This window comes from Lontra canadensis, unplaced genomic scaffold (genome assembly GCF_010015895.1).
Source record: "Lontra canadensis isolate GAN:19392208 unplaced genomic scaffold, GSC_riverotter_1.0 scaffold28, whole genome shotgun sequence".
NCBI classification, from domain to species: Eukaryota; Metazoa; Chordata; class Mammalia; order Carnivora; family Mustelidae; genus Lontra; species Lontra canadensis.
The window spans coordinates 8,102,484-8,117,134 of record NW_022631022.1 but is presented as its reverse complement, the minus strand read 5'-3'; the positions used below and the strand labels follow the sequence as shown (position 1 = coordinate 8,117,134).

The 14,651-nt window shown below is 38.4% G+C and overlaps 1 protein-coding gene across 3 annotated transcripts in view; it reads right to left on the bottom strand.

Annotated features, from left to right (window-relative positions):
• Window positions 1-2,508: 2,508 nt before the first annotated feature.
• Window positions 2,509-14,651, bottom strand: part of RORA (RAR related orphan receptor A) — a 700,799-nt gene continuing 688,656 nt past the window's right edge. For all 3 annotated transcript variants that reach the window (XM_032864806.1, XM_032864807.1, XM_032864808.1), the window contains 6 exons: window positions 12,066-12,187; window positions 10,463-10,595; window positions 9,262-9,369; window positions 7,385-7,495; window positions 6,342-6,454; window positions 2,509-4,717 (listed from right to left, as the gene is read on the bottom strand). In XM_032864806.1, the coding sequence (XP_032720697.1) occupies window positions 4,553-4,717; window positions 6,342-6,454; window positions 7,385-7,495; window positions 9,262-9,369; window positions 10,463-10,595; window positions 12,066-12,187 (752 nt within the window). In that variant the 3' untranslated portion in view covers window positions 2,509-4,552. The remainder of the gene's footprint in view (window positions 4,718-6,341; window positions 6,455-7,384; window positions 7,496-9,261; window positions 9,370-10,462; window positions 10,596-12,065; window positions 12,188-14,651) is intronic.

Sequence of the window (14,651 nt, the reverse complement as noted above, 5' to 3'; positions counted from 1 at the left end):
ACTATTATTAATAATAAAAAACACAATTTGTCCCAGTAGTACTGGCCACCCTGTTTGAAGAGTTTTAGAAGATCCCTGAGCACATCGTTTCTGACTCTTAACCCCAACTCCAAAGTGATAGGGCTTCTATTGTTGATATCAAGATGGATTGTCATTCACAGTAAGTCAATCATAAGGTGCTTATTTACCCTTTTTTTTTTCACCAATCAGCACAAAGAACTGTCAGAAAATAACTTTTTATTATTATTATCTTAAAATAATAGCACTGGAAGGACACATGATTTAAACAATCAATGTTTGAAAACAGTGGCTTTAGGATTATTATCTGGCTGCCCCTCAACAATAACAAGTGATTCAATCGACATTCCTTAGCCAAAAACAAAAGGCAAAAACAAAAACAAAAACAAAAACAAAAAACCCAAAAAACCAAAACCAAAAACCAAAAAACCAAAACTGTACAAATATGTATTTTTTCCCTGAGGGATCAAGGTACACCCGCAAGTGCTCTATGTACATATTGCACTAGAGAGGAATGAAGAACATGTGCAAAAAAGCAACAATGAGAGAAGCTTACATCCTACTTAAACCTTTTCAATAAAGATTCTACTATGTTGTTTTGCATTTTGGAATGTCGGAACACAAACAGCTATTCCTTAGTCTAAAACTAAAAACACATATTTCTACTATGGCACATTCAATGAAATAAAAAGTTTTCCAAAGACAGATAGACAAATTCCATCAAGAAAATAATACAAAGTTTGTTTGTTTGTATTTTTTTTTTTAGAAAATTACATTTCTTTCTTTGTTTCACATTACAAAATCTTTTTTTTTTTCCTTTACACAAATCACATTTTATTGCAGGAATATTTCAAGTGCCATCAAATATTTATAGAAGGGTTAAAAAAATAGAAGTCTCTCTAAAGTGGTCCAGACAAGGCTTTGTATAGAATAAATCTTTTTTTTTTCCCCATCTTCTAGTTTTGATTTAAGTATTTTGAATACATTTTCTTTTCCATTGACACTTAGTAGCCTAGAAGCGGTCCGACACACACACATCATACACACGAAAACCACACACACACACACACACACTCTCTCTCTCTCTCTCTCTCCCTTCTCACCTGGCCCTCAGCCCACCCCCCTACGCTCACAGAGATCTGGGTATCCACACTATAAAGAACAACCAAACTTAGAAGCAGTGTCTTAAGTTATATTTTCCTTAAGTTAGGAAGGGTGAATTAGGATGCTGAAGACTTTTTAAAAAATCTATAGCTTTAACGCAAATTGGGATGCTGAACACTTAAAAAAAATCCATAGCTTTAACACAATTTGCAAACTGTCCAAAAAAGCACTTTCATCTGCACTTTTGTTTTCATTGTGACCAAGGCCAGGTTCTTCAGAATATAATGCAACCATCTGACACCATTGTAACCAAAAGTATTCAGGCTTTGTACAAAAAGCCTTATGTACCCTCTATGAAAAAACTGTATTAAAGGCATCATAGGAGCTGGGATAACAATGATGTGATTCCAATCTTTAAAAGACTACTGGATATTTAAGTTTAGGAAACTTTAATCATTAGAACTCTTAACAATCACTGTTCTGTATCACCAAGTAGTTGTGTCCTCACACAGGTGTTTCTATAAGAAGAAAATAAAAATGCAGAGTTTTTCATATCCTTTTCTATACTTCATTTTTTAAAACTGAATTTATTGTTTAACTTCTGATCCCAACTTTGATCCAAATCCTAGTTGTTCCCTCTGTTCACCGAGCACGCCTCTCCTGCTCTGTCCCTACACTGCCAATGTATTTTGCTCTTCCTCACCTTGCTTTTCTTTCAGAAAGACCTGGTAGCAGCATCATGTCAATGTATGTTGGTTTATTCTAAAAGCAATGTCACCATGGTGTGACGACTACTGAGATTAAGCATCTTTTTTTGCATTTGGTACATGCAAAGTCCTTTCTGGGAAAAGGAATTTCTTTTAAGCTCAACATTATGCTCTCTCTCACCCTTAGAGAAGTTCAGTTAGCTCTTATCACTTCACAAACGGACACTGGAATTAGGTTTAGTTGCTCTTTAATGCGCTAGCACCTGAGGCTGGTCATATTCAGAAAGCTTTGGTTAAAAAGAAGTTAATACACTTTAATAAAACCATACCCAAATTTAGTGACTCAGAATGACAAAAACCAAAAAACAACCCCCCCCAAAAAACCCCAACACATTACCCCCCCCCAGGAGAAACAACAGGAAAAATAAATGGACAAATAAATAACTGAACTAAGCTTGGTACTCTTTTCAGAGTATAAATACTATTGATCTTTAAAGGAACTATGCTTATTTAAATTAAAATTTTGATTTCACCCTTCTTGCCCAAATATAAATACTATATGTTTAGTTTACCTCTCTATATAAACACTCACATAAAGTTTAATATACTTGTAAGAAATTTAAGTAGATATTACTCTCATCTTCTATTTATGGTTAAACCCTTACTATACTTTTGAAAAAAAAAATTAAGATGTTATTTAGGCTTCATACACACTTCTCTGTGAATAATTCCTTCCTCTTTTCCAAATCCCTCCAGAAACAAGTCAGAAAATCAGTTGGGGTTAAACCCAGAGTAAATGGCTCTGGGACGCCCCTGCTGTGATCCACGTGACATTAGGAGCCACAGTTCCTAGGGAAGATTCAGGAAGAGCCTGGGGGTAGAGATATTTTTTTGGCTATAAAGGGCTGTCTGGAAACTCCCACCATTATGCTATGGGATATTCCCTTTTCTGTATAACCATGGTCCTTCATGTCAGACCAGAAGTTTGAATCCCATCCGACTGACTAAAATCATCTTCTAAATGCTGACATTTCCAAAGGGCACTTATTTTAAAAATATGCACACTTGTATATCAGACTGTTCATTTTCCCTTCCCCCACTGGGAATTATTAAAATTTAAAAAAAATGAAATTAAACAAAAACACTCAATATTTCTCATCTGAACACAAAAGCCAAACATTCTTCTAAATATTTAATAAAATAAATTACAGTCCACAGTTTTCTAGTGAAAATAAATACAAGAGTAAATGTTTGCGGCTAGCATCTTCACTTTGAATACTTAAAATATTTAATATTTAAATAAGAGAAACCGGTTCAGTGTTGCATAACTCCCTCGCCCTTCTGTCCATTGTCTGTGAAATATGGAGAGCTATATTCTAGAATTATAGCATCTAGAGGCAGCTAGTCTAGAGCTAGGTCTCTCTGAGATACACTCTTAGGGTTCCTAGATTAGACCAAGAACATAGGCATTCACAAAGTAAATGTTTCATGTCCTCACATGGGGAGTGTGTGTTTGCTCCAGATATAATCTTTGGGTCCTTCTTATAATAAAAGCTGAATTCCAATAAATATTTGGGTTACTGATTTATCCTCAAAGCATAAGAATTCCAAGTTGAGACTGAGTCCGTATAACTACTGAATTGTATGAAATGAGCCTCCCGTCCCTCCCCTGCCTCCATGAGGTGGCACTTAAAAAAGCTTTTTAAAAATAACGTGCATGATGGTATAAGTCCATAGCACCAATCGACCATTCAACTTTGTATGAAGCATAAACACATCTATCCTTGAGCTTACCAAAAAGCAAAGTATAATTTAGGGAGAGTTCCGTTTCTAATACCAAATGAAGTGTAAAAAAACAAAACAAAACAAAAACAAACCAATAATCCGCATCATGATTTCTAGATATGACCAGCCAGTCTTTTCAAAGTAATTTGTAAACAGCAGCATAAATACCTCCTGACGTACCTTCCAAGCCTTCTCAGTTAAACTTGTGTTTCTGGTGCACATGCGACACGACAGTGAACACGCTAGCATTTCATTTAAAGAAAAAGGTGCAAAATGAAAGTGCCTTATCAATTCAACAGGAAAAGCTACACCAGTAACTACATTTTATATTAATTAAAACAATATATAAACAATATCTCTTTTAGCTATATATAGTCTTCATGCCCATTTACCCTGTAATATATTATAATGCTATCGTTGCTAGTGCTATGGACCCTTTTCATGCCATCCTGCTGACTGGCAATAATCGGTGAAAAAAATAAAAACTTCCTTCATGAAACAAAGAGCAGGTTGTGCAAAGTCATGCCGCCACCTCCGCTATGCACACCGGGCACCGATTATTGCCGGACTCTCTGTTGTTACCGACAGATTGGTGACTCTGCAGAAAGTCTGTGGGCAGTGAGCTACAAGAAAAGGAAATCCTCCGACTTTAGTACCCTCCTTCAGTTGTAAACAGAGGTCAATGATCAAGAAGTTGAGACAGAAAAAGGGTCCATATCTGTAGGCATAATGGAAATCATATGCATGAGAAAAACAAGTTCAACTTTTATTTGTTTTCATTGTTTCCCCTCCTTTGCCTGACCCCATCACCAAAAGATGTGCAGTGTGTTGGCGCTCCAGGTCTGTGCAGGGCCATATAAAGTGTCTCGGTTAATATTTTTGTTGTTGCTTTTCATGGTTTATACTTCAGACATTCTAGAAGTGCTTAGGTGATACATTTACCCATCAATTTGCATTGCTGGCTCAAATTCTGAAGTGAACAACTCCTTGTATAATGGAGGAAAATGAAGTCGTACAATGTCTGGGTATATTGCTTTAAATGCCATTAGCTTTTCTGTATGTCGTCCACATAAGGCTCTTAATGTAGACACCTTGCATATTAACTGTAAGTGGAAGAAAGGACACGTTGTGAGGAAAGAACAGACATGAGCATCAAAAATCAGGGAATCTGGATGATCTTTACAACGTTGTTTACAAAGGTGAAACATACTCGAAGCGGCTTATATGATCTTCCAAGGAGGAAGATTGGTAAAGACAAATTTTAGGCATGTCATAGAATACCAGGTATACATTAAATACTATTTTGAAGACAAATAATACAATAACCTGAAAAGATGTTCATGAGCAAAAGTGGCAGAGTTGAGATAAGAACTCAAGCCTGTCACCTCCTTCTCCTATTCCAAACATACTTTCTGCTCTCCCATCCCCAAACCTGTCCTCCACCGCTGTGGACAAAGAAGATGTCTGGTGACGGAGAAGAGAACAAGAGGCAATCATGGGCAGGTGAGGTCACTGCAAATGGAGATGATGGCGTCCCCTACATATTTTATGCAGAACCTGTACTAGCCAACTCCAATGACAGCAAGTTTCTTTCTGGAAAGACCTTTGCTTGGACAAACCAATTCTGGGTCTGAGTAAAAGGCTCAGAAGAAAGAATAGTCAGAAGGCCTGGAGGGAAGTCTCAGCATCAACCATTTAGCAGTTGAAGACAATAACAACTTGAAACAATGCTTTTTAAAGTCCGAAACACTGTACAAACGATGTATTATTTCAACCAGAATAATCCTAAGAAACATATGTGACAGATCTTGCCATGTGTTAGGTGCTCTCTATAATGAAAGAACCTAATTGTATCCTTGCACTGGGGCAAGATGGAGAAGAAAGTAAGGGTCTGGAGGGTTCTTCTATTTTCCATTCCTGTCTCCATCTCTCATTGAACGGGTGCAAAATAAAAACAAAACAGCAACTAACCCTCAACTTCCTCTCTCTGACCTAACTTAGCTATCAGAAGAAAAGAAAAGAAAGCAGGAGAAGAAACCCAAACCCCTCAAATCAATCTTCTTGAACAACTAAAATAGTTTTAGGAAGAATACAGCTAATTTTTCGAAGACCGAATACATACTACTAGCGCAAGCACTGAAGAATATTAGCATATTTTAAATTGACATCCTAATTATATTTTTATTGCAAAAAGTAATAATTAGCAAAAATGAAGCCTTATGCTTTGAATACAGGGTAGTAATGGGAAGTAGACGAAGAAAATACAAAAGTCACTTTCTGTTGATTACTAATGAATGGAATGGAAATAGAACTAATATTAGAATATGTGATTATCCTGCTTGTTTTAGTCCTTTGTAACTTCCTCCTTCTAAATTCAAAGATTCTTTCTCTAATTTATATCAATGTAGAACATTAACTCAGCTTTATGCACAACTTAGATGGAATAGGAGGAGGATTTCCAGAATGTATTAAATGCTTAAAAAAATTTTTTTCTACCATTGCCCTATTATTGCAGGACACTTCACAATCAATGATTGTAAGTAGAACTTAAGCTGAATTTTGGCCCAACCAAGTTTTTTGAAATGGAGATATTTCTTTCTTTTCAGTAGCCTATTGCTTATGGGTACTTCTGGGGGCTGGTAAGATGACTTTTAAGGGTGGCTGGCAGCAGGAACTGTGGCAAGGGATGGTTCAGGCTATGCCAACCGCACTACCTTTCCCTCTTACCTTTGTTAGTATTCCATCTTCTCGGTGATTCTTCTGCAGGACGTGTTGAAGAGCTAGCTGAATTTTCTGTTGCAGTTTTTCAATTTTTACCTTTTCCTGCAGCCACGAGCGATCTAAACATGAAAAACGATACTTCTTAGTGTTTCTCTTATGTGGTATTGGGACACCCCAATTCCTCCGGACTCTTAGATACAGGTTATTATGCCACAATGGAGAATTAGAGAACAATAGGCCAGTTTTACTCCATGTTCAAAATTCGCTCCTAAAACAGTGGAAAACTGATCTACAATAGAGTGGTAAATCTTTCTATTTTTACTGACACTTAAAGGAGGGGAAAGTCCTCTCCTTCCAAAAGGATAGATATTTAAATCTACGGCCATACATAAGGGCAAATGAAACTACCACGGGTGCTCAAATCTTTCTAATAATTACATTTCTGGATGAAATACTCATAGCAATCCTGCTAGCCCTTCTGGCAAATATGAAAATTGCCTTAGAATCCAAGGCAACTAAGATTTTCAAGAGCATTCCAAATGATTTCAGGGTTGTTAATTCAGTCTTTATGTGTAAGAATTCCAAACGGAAGACAGTAAATTTGCAAAACAGAATATACCCAGGAGGCAGTACTGGTTGAAAACATAGCTTAAATTCGGATAAACTTGTGGATGACATCCAGATAAATCTTAAAAAAAAAGTAGGATGTCTTAAAAACCATGTTGTCTTGGAGATATGAGTTAAGAAGGGCAACCCTACTCTACCAGAGCATTTCTCGTGATATCAGGAGGTTAACTATGGACTGGGTTTTACTCAATTCTCATTTCTTAAGATTTTGTCAGAATGGCATGAGGTCTTAAACAGGTAATGTGTATGTGGGGGGGGGGGCGTTTTTCTGTTTGATAAAACTTAAAATTAGATTTAATAAGGGTGGCAACCTCTCTTGTTAGGCACCTGAATGTTCTAGAGCCATTACAACTTATGTACCTTCTAAGAAATCTTTACCTGAACACTTTTTAAAGCATTGCATTGTTCTTTGGTTATCTTACCTGCTGACATTAGTACAAATGCAGAAAATAACGCAATTTCATCTTCAGTCAGGTGCATAGAACATAAACTCTTTCCAAATTCAAATACAAAGCTAATAAAGTCTTCACAACCTGCCAAGGTTAAAGACAGTTTAAGATTTTGGTTACTATTTTGGAGAAAAATATGGAATAAGGTGAAAAGGATCTAGTAGTTGAAGATCCAAGAGGATAGTAATAACATTTCTACAGTTCAACAGTTTAAAATCTTAAAAGAAAAATCTGTTTAGCCATCATCACTATCACCACTGTCCTCACCATTCAAAATATTGAGAATGAACTTTTGTTGCAAGGTTAGCATGTTATTAGGTACCACTCTAAGAGGTTCCTTTGGGTACCATATTGCTCACAACAACTCTGCGAGGGAGGTATTATTATTATTATTATTATCCCATTTTAGAGGTGAGTAAACAGACCTGGAGAGAAAAATTACTTAAGTTTATACACGTAGGAAGAAACAGCCTGATATTCAAAACCAGGCTGCCTGAGTTTAGGACCCGCAATCTTAAAAACAGAGTCGAGCAGCTACAATCCAACTGAAACGTGACATTCACTGATTTTTTTTGTTTTCTACTCTATTTGATCTAAGCCACCCTTAAAAATGAGAACAAATGACACAATATGGTCATAAAATCATTATAGCTATTATAGAACTAAAAATGTAGAATGTGAAAGTCTTATTAATAATCCATTCTCAAAAGACTGGTTAAGCTTGGGGCCGCCTGGGTGGCTCAGTTGGTTAAGTGTCTGCTTCCAGCTCAGGTCATAACATCAGGGTGTGGGACTGACACAAAAGTTGGGCTCCCTGCTCAGCAGGGAATCTTTTTCTCCCTCTTCTGCTGCTCCTGTCCCCTGCTCATACGCACTTTCTCTCTCTCCCTCTCTCAAATAAATAAATAAAATCTTAAAAAAAGAAAAAAAAAGGATTGGTTAAGTTTGGTATCTACTCTTTTAGATTTGCATATTATATATACCCATTTAAATGGTAATGACTTTCCTAAAGTATACAGACCTTCTGTCATTTCATTGTTTTTATTTTTTTTCTTTCTTTCTTTTTTTTTTTTACTTCATCGTTTTTAAAATCACTTAACTTTATTTTGGATACTGTTTCATTCTTCTTAGTGATTATATCCCACTTTATTTAAATTATAGAAATCCAAAATAATTTTTATAGTCTATGTCAGTTTCATTTAGCTATACTTTATTTCTTTGATATCTACATTTCATTCTTATTAATGGGTATTATTTGAGAAGTACTCTTTGCTTGATTTTATGCATCAGATTACATCTTCTAGTTTCTCTGAATAATTTATCCAATGAAAATCTTTTTTTTAAAGATTTTGTTTTATTTTAAAGATTTTGTTTATTTGACAAAACAAATATTATTATTTATTTGACAGACTGAGATCACAAGTGGGCAGAGAAAGAGAGAGGGGGAAGCAGGCTCCCTGCTGAGCAGAGAGCCCAATGCGGGGCTCGATCCCAGGACCCTGGAATCATGACCTGAGCCGAAGGCAGAGGCTTTAACCCACTGAGCCACCCAGGTGCCCCTCCAATGAAAATCTTCTTAAAATCTGCAAGGGAACTAGAAGGTTAGACAATATAAATTTCTTCGATTACAGACTAGATAAAACAAAATGCTAAACCTTTCAATGTACTATAGACAAAAACCATTTGAGCTGTGTGAATTTTCTGCAGTGACTATAAAGTAACATAAGCATAAAATCCTTTAATTTTTGTTTCCAAATAACAGTTTCCGTTCTGTTCAGTAAGCTCTTTGGCAGGGCTCCCCCACTTTCCTACGGCCCTGATTTAAAGACAGAGCACCCAGATTTCCTTACCCAAGGATTTGAAGACATCGGGGCTAGCATATTTCCCATCAAAGTACACGGTGTTGTTCTGAGAGTCGAAGGCACGGCACATTCTGATAAACACCACCTCTAGAGAACCTAAGTGAAGACAGAAATGGTGTGGATTATCTTATCGTGGTAAATATTTATCTACTGTGAAAGCCCTAATATAGGGACACCTTTCTGATTCAGTGCAGTGGGGGCTGTATGCCCTGTGGCCAATGGCTCTCAGTCACATCAGCTCTCTATTTATTATTATTTTTTAAAGATTTTATTTATTCATTTGAGAGAGACAGAGGGAGTGAGAAAGAGAACACGAGTGGGGTGAGGAGCAGAGGGAGAAGAGGGCTCCCCGCTGAGCAGGGAGCCCAATGCAGGGCTCGATTCTAGGACTCCAGGATCACGGCCTGAGCCGAAGGCAGATGCCAACTGAATGAGCCACCTAGGTGCCCCTAAGCTCTCTATTTAAAGGGGCACAGTTTACCAGCGTAATTAAAGATTTATGCTGAAGCAAACTATGGCCAAGCTAACTATGCCCTATATTTCTGAAGAGAGGCGGGGTTACAAATTACTCCTCTGGCATTCTTCTGTCTTGCAATAGAGTCTCAGGGTTGCCAAGGAAAACGTATTGATTCATATTTATTAAAACAAACCAGAGGGGGAGACAAACCATAAGAGACTCTTAATCTCAGGAAACAAACTGAGGTTTGCTGAATGGGAGGGCAGTGGGAGGGATAGGGTGGCTGGGTGATGGACATTTGGGAGGCTATGTGCTATGGTGAGCGCTGTGAATTATGTAAGACTGATGATTCACAGACCTGTACCCCTGAAACAAATAATAGATTAGATGTTAATAAACATGCAAACAATAACATAAACAAACAAACAAACCAAGAAACCAGGGGTGTCCCTTTGAGTTCCACAGAGAACATTCCTAACAACTTACTGTTACCTCCCAAGGGTCTGGAGTGGGTGTCCTTCAAATTAATTGTTTCACTCAGAGGAGAAACAAAATGTTTCCCACAGATAGATCAAAAACCATTAAAAAGGACTCAGTTGCTGCTAGAAGAAACCTGAGCTATTATCATTGGGGAAAAACTGTTCCCAACACCTTCCTTACCCAGCATTTCTTTAATAGGCGGGTGAAAGCAGGTTAGGAAGAGATCTCAAAATTCACTTGCAAAGCACATACCTGCTTTGAGAAGCACAATTTGATCATTTTGACACAGTTCCATAAATCCGTCAATGCGTTTGGCAAACTCCACCACATACTGTATAGCTTCCGTGATTTTGATGGCACACAACTGCCACATCACCTCTCGCTGCTGCAGAGGAGCAAAGCACAGCAACACACACGGTCACCCATATCCCAGACACGGGTTTTTAACTGCCCCTATTTTGTCAAAGCCTTCTTTGGAAATGGATTTAAAAAAGCTAGAGGATTAAAAATTAACATTTGGGTTATAATGATTGCTTCCGAGTGCCTTCTCGTCTCCTCTGATTCCTCTGTTACCATTTTGGGGGAAGATGTTATAAGCAGGTGAAACTGTGAGTCCGAAAAGCAGCAGATGCCACTGCTTGACCCTTGGGCCTCGGAGAGTAGCTCAGTAGGATCTTCTTGTGAGCAATTATTGTACCTTGGGGAACATAACACCATTTTACTGGAGGCAAGGTAGAGAAGGGGAGTCAATTACATTTATCGTGCACCTGCTTTGAGCTAGATGCTATATGACATCCTTGTCTTGTTTCATTTTCCCATTTTCCTAAGTGGACGTAAATTCTCTTAGAGGTTTCATGGCTAGAAGGTGTTGGAGCCGGGATTCAAATCCTAGCATCTCTGACTCAGAATCCCATTTCACATGCCCTGCTGTTTCTTACTGCTTTCTCATTTCCCTTTCTAACAATACTGGCTGGCTGCTGGTGTTACCTGCTATCTCAAAGGCAAAGTGATTCCTATCTTGTTTAATTGCTTTTGTATACCCACTTCCATTTAGTTATGGGGGATATGGATCTTAATACAATTTCCAACAATATGATGGGGTGAAGGAAACACTGAATTAGGAGCCAGGAGTCATGATCTAGTCCTGGTATTTTCACTCTCCTGCCATACGCCAAGGGATGCTAATATCCTCATATGTTAAATGAAGGGGAGGATTAGCTTGAAGAAACCCTGCCGCCCCTCCTAGGCCTACCTACATCTCTATAATTATTGGGGAAAACCACAGCATCTCCCTTTACCAAGGCAGAATGGGTAACTGAGACTTCCCCTTCTCCAGCCCTGCCCTCCCATGCTGGTGGCTTGTGGATCAGTGTGTAAAGAAAAAGGCAAGGAGCAGCACCCTTTGTCAGTTGCACATTGCTAGGTTCAGACTGGAGTTATGAGAATAGCTTCCAAACCTTTTTCACACATCCTCTAAACCTCTGAGGCTGAGATTATTTTACGTCAACTTCCAGACCTTGAAATCTTCCACCGTGATATCAGGACAACTCTCAATTCATTCGGGCTTTTGGACACTGATTCCTCTACCCCCCATTGCCAAATGATAGGAGATACGTGTATATAGTCATTGGCCTGAGAGAATTTGTTTGTATTGCTGAAATTTCACACACTTGCACCTCAGTAAGACGACGAAGTCCCAAGTATATGATCATCTCTAAAAGAAAGATTTTAAACAGAAATCTGATATCTGATGAAAGACAGTCACTCTCTAGTCTGTATTCTTCAACAGATGGCCCGCATAAACACCCCTCCCACTCTTGCCTCAATCCTGGGTAAAAATCTTCAGAGTATATACCTTGTTTTGGTAGCTCTCGATCTCCTCCTGCAGAAAGGTCTGCCACGTTATCTGCTGGAGCTCTTCTCTCAAGTATTGGCAAGTTTCCAGATGTGATTTAGATATATTCTGTGCAAGGTGTTCTAAGGAGAAAACAGGAGATCATAAACATGAAAAACCAAGCTCTTCTCTGGATAATCAGGGTTTTTCCTGCTTAATAATTGGTTTAAAAAGTAACAAGTAAGAAAATAAAGTAAAAGTAAATAAAAAGTAACAAGTACAAAGCAACATGCTGAACCAGTTTCAATTATCTTTACATTTTTAAATAAGCAATTTGGAACTATTCTATATTTTGGAACATGAAGATGAAGGACAGGCAACGCCAATACTTAGCAATAAGTCTCGGTGACTTCAAAGACCCTCCTGACCTTGATCTTCTTCTGTGGCTTTACACCAATGTCTGCGAATGAACAATTATTAGCCCAGATAGGTGTGGGAAATGACCAACACAGCCTATTCTTGGCATTTTTATGAAGAGACATTGACCTGGGGAGGATTACTCTTGAAAAATTAGGAAATGGTATGCTTTTGTGAAAACAACTGTTTATTTCTTTTATTTTTCCAGCAAATAGTACAACAAGCATTACTGAAGGCCTATTATGTCACTATATATAGGGTGGTGGTTGAGAGATGGACTCTGGCACCAGACAGCCAGTGTATGAAACTCAGCTCTTGTACCTACCAGCTGTATGATCTTGGGTATGTTACTCAGCCTCTCTGTGCTTTGGTTTCCTCACTGCAAAATAAGGGAAACAGTACCTACTTCATAGGCCTGGTGAGAATTAAATGAGTTGAGCGCTTAGAACAGTGAGGGTTACCTAGTACACACTACGTAAACATTTGTTCTTATTATACTGGAACGTAGGTAGTTTGAGGATATTAAAACAAATAGATGCCTAAGAAGTTTCTCTAGGAACTTATAATCTGATGAACATGTATGGGAACACTGAAAGGACAATTCAAGACATTAGGCAATAAAGCATCAACTTGAATTACATCAGAAGAGAAAATAGAGAACAGGTTCTGCCATGGAAGGGAAAGATGAAGAGAATTAGAGGATGCTTCTTGGCAGGAGAGAAACATCTGAAGTGGACCCTGAAGGAAAGGGAGGATTTGGCAGGCAGAGGACAGCGGTGTGAAGAGGCGAGCTGGTTCCACATTCCAGGGATGATAGATGAAGGAGCAAATAATGGCATTTACAGGGGACAGGCAGATGTGTGATAAAGTGATAGCACCCAAACAGAAGCATGAGTAGGTAAGGGTCCACATTCTGGAGAATCTCAAATATTAGGATTAAGGTTTGGACCTGCTTAAGGAGTCCGTGGAATTCTCTAGGGGGAGCTGGCACACGGAAGGCTGTATGTGGGGCAACAGAACAAGCAGTTTTGTGACTGGTGGACTGGAGCAGAGGCTGGAGCTGGGAGCACCAGCGAAAGGCTGCAGCAACCCGTGTGGGCGGGACTAAGCGCTTTAGGTAGGTCAGTAATAAACGCTACGGAAGGGAAGGACAATGCAAGTATTTTAAGGGGAACTGACAGAATTCCATGAATATGAAACCATATCCCAAAGGGATCTTCTTCTAGGGTCCTGATTACATAACAGGAAAACCCATTTAAAAGAATGGTGCTAAATGAAAACTTGGCAACACTAGTAAGAGGGTCTGTTTGGAAATGTGTCACTACTTTCGGCAAACAGATTCAGACTTGTTTGTGTGAAAACAGAGTGGGTTCACCTAAATGAAACTCGAAACTAGAGTCTCCTTAGAAACACTGAAACACAATAAATCTTAACAGCCCTATTTGGCAGCACACAGACATGAACACAATATAAATAAATACCAGGAAAATAAAACACAAACAGAAGAAAAAAATTAAAGGAAAGAAAGAAACAGAAAGTGACCAAAAGAGGGAGAAACCAGCAATTTATGTGTCTTAGAAACAGTGATGCTTGTGGAGAGAAGAGGGCAGTAAAGACGAAAACAATGAGTCAGAATCAGGAAAACAAATGTGTATATAGTAAACCAATTTTTGCAGACACGAAATAAAATGAAGATGAAGTGTTTGCAGGGAAGCTGGGGGAATCCTATGAGGTGACGAATGGTAAGAAGCACATAGTATTCCCTTCTAGATCATGCTTCTTTTCCAGTTAATATGGTCAGCATCTTACTTCATCTTAAAAATTGTTCCCACCCACCCCTACCTATTTGAGCCCACCTTTGGGAAGACAGACAAGGAATAGCGTAATGTACATGTCAAACCAGTAGAGGGCAGTGGCTGCATTCTCACCAACCGCCTTTGATTACAATTCACAGTTGATTTGGCAAGTGTAAGATTTCAGACACTTTACTATTTTTAAATCTCCATTTCAGCAAAGGACAATATGGTCAGACTGAGCAAAAGTTAAGTTAGTGTGGTCTCAGAGAAACACTCTGGAATAGTGAAATACCGTGGAACTAGGAGTTAGGAGACCTGGTTTCTGGTCTGTGCTCACCAGATAAACTCACTTTGTGATGGACAAATCAGTTCATCTTCCCAACCATGATTGTTT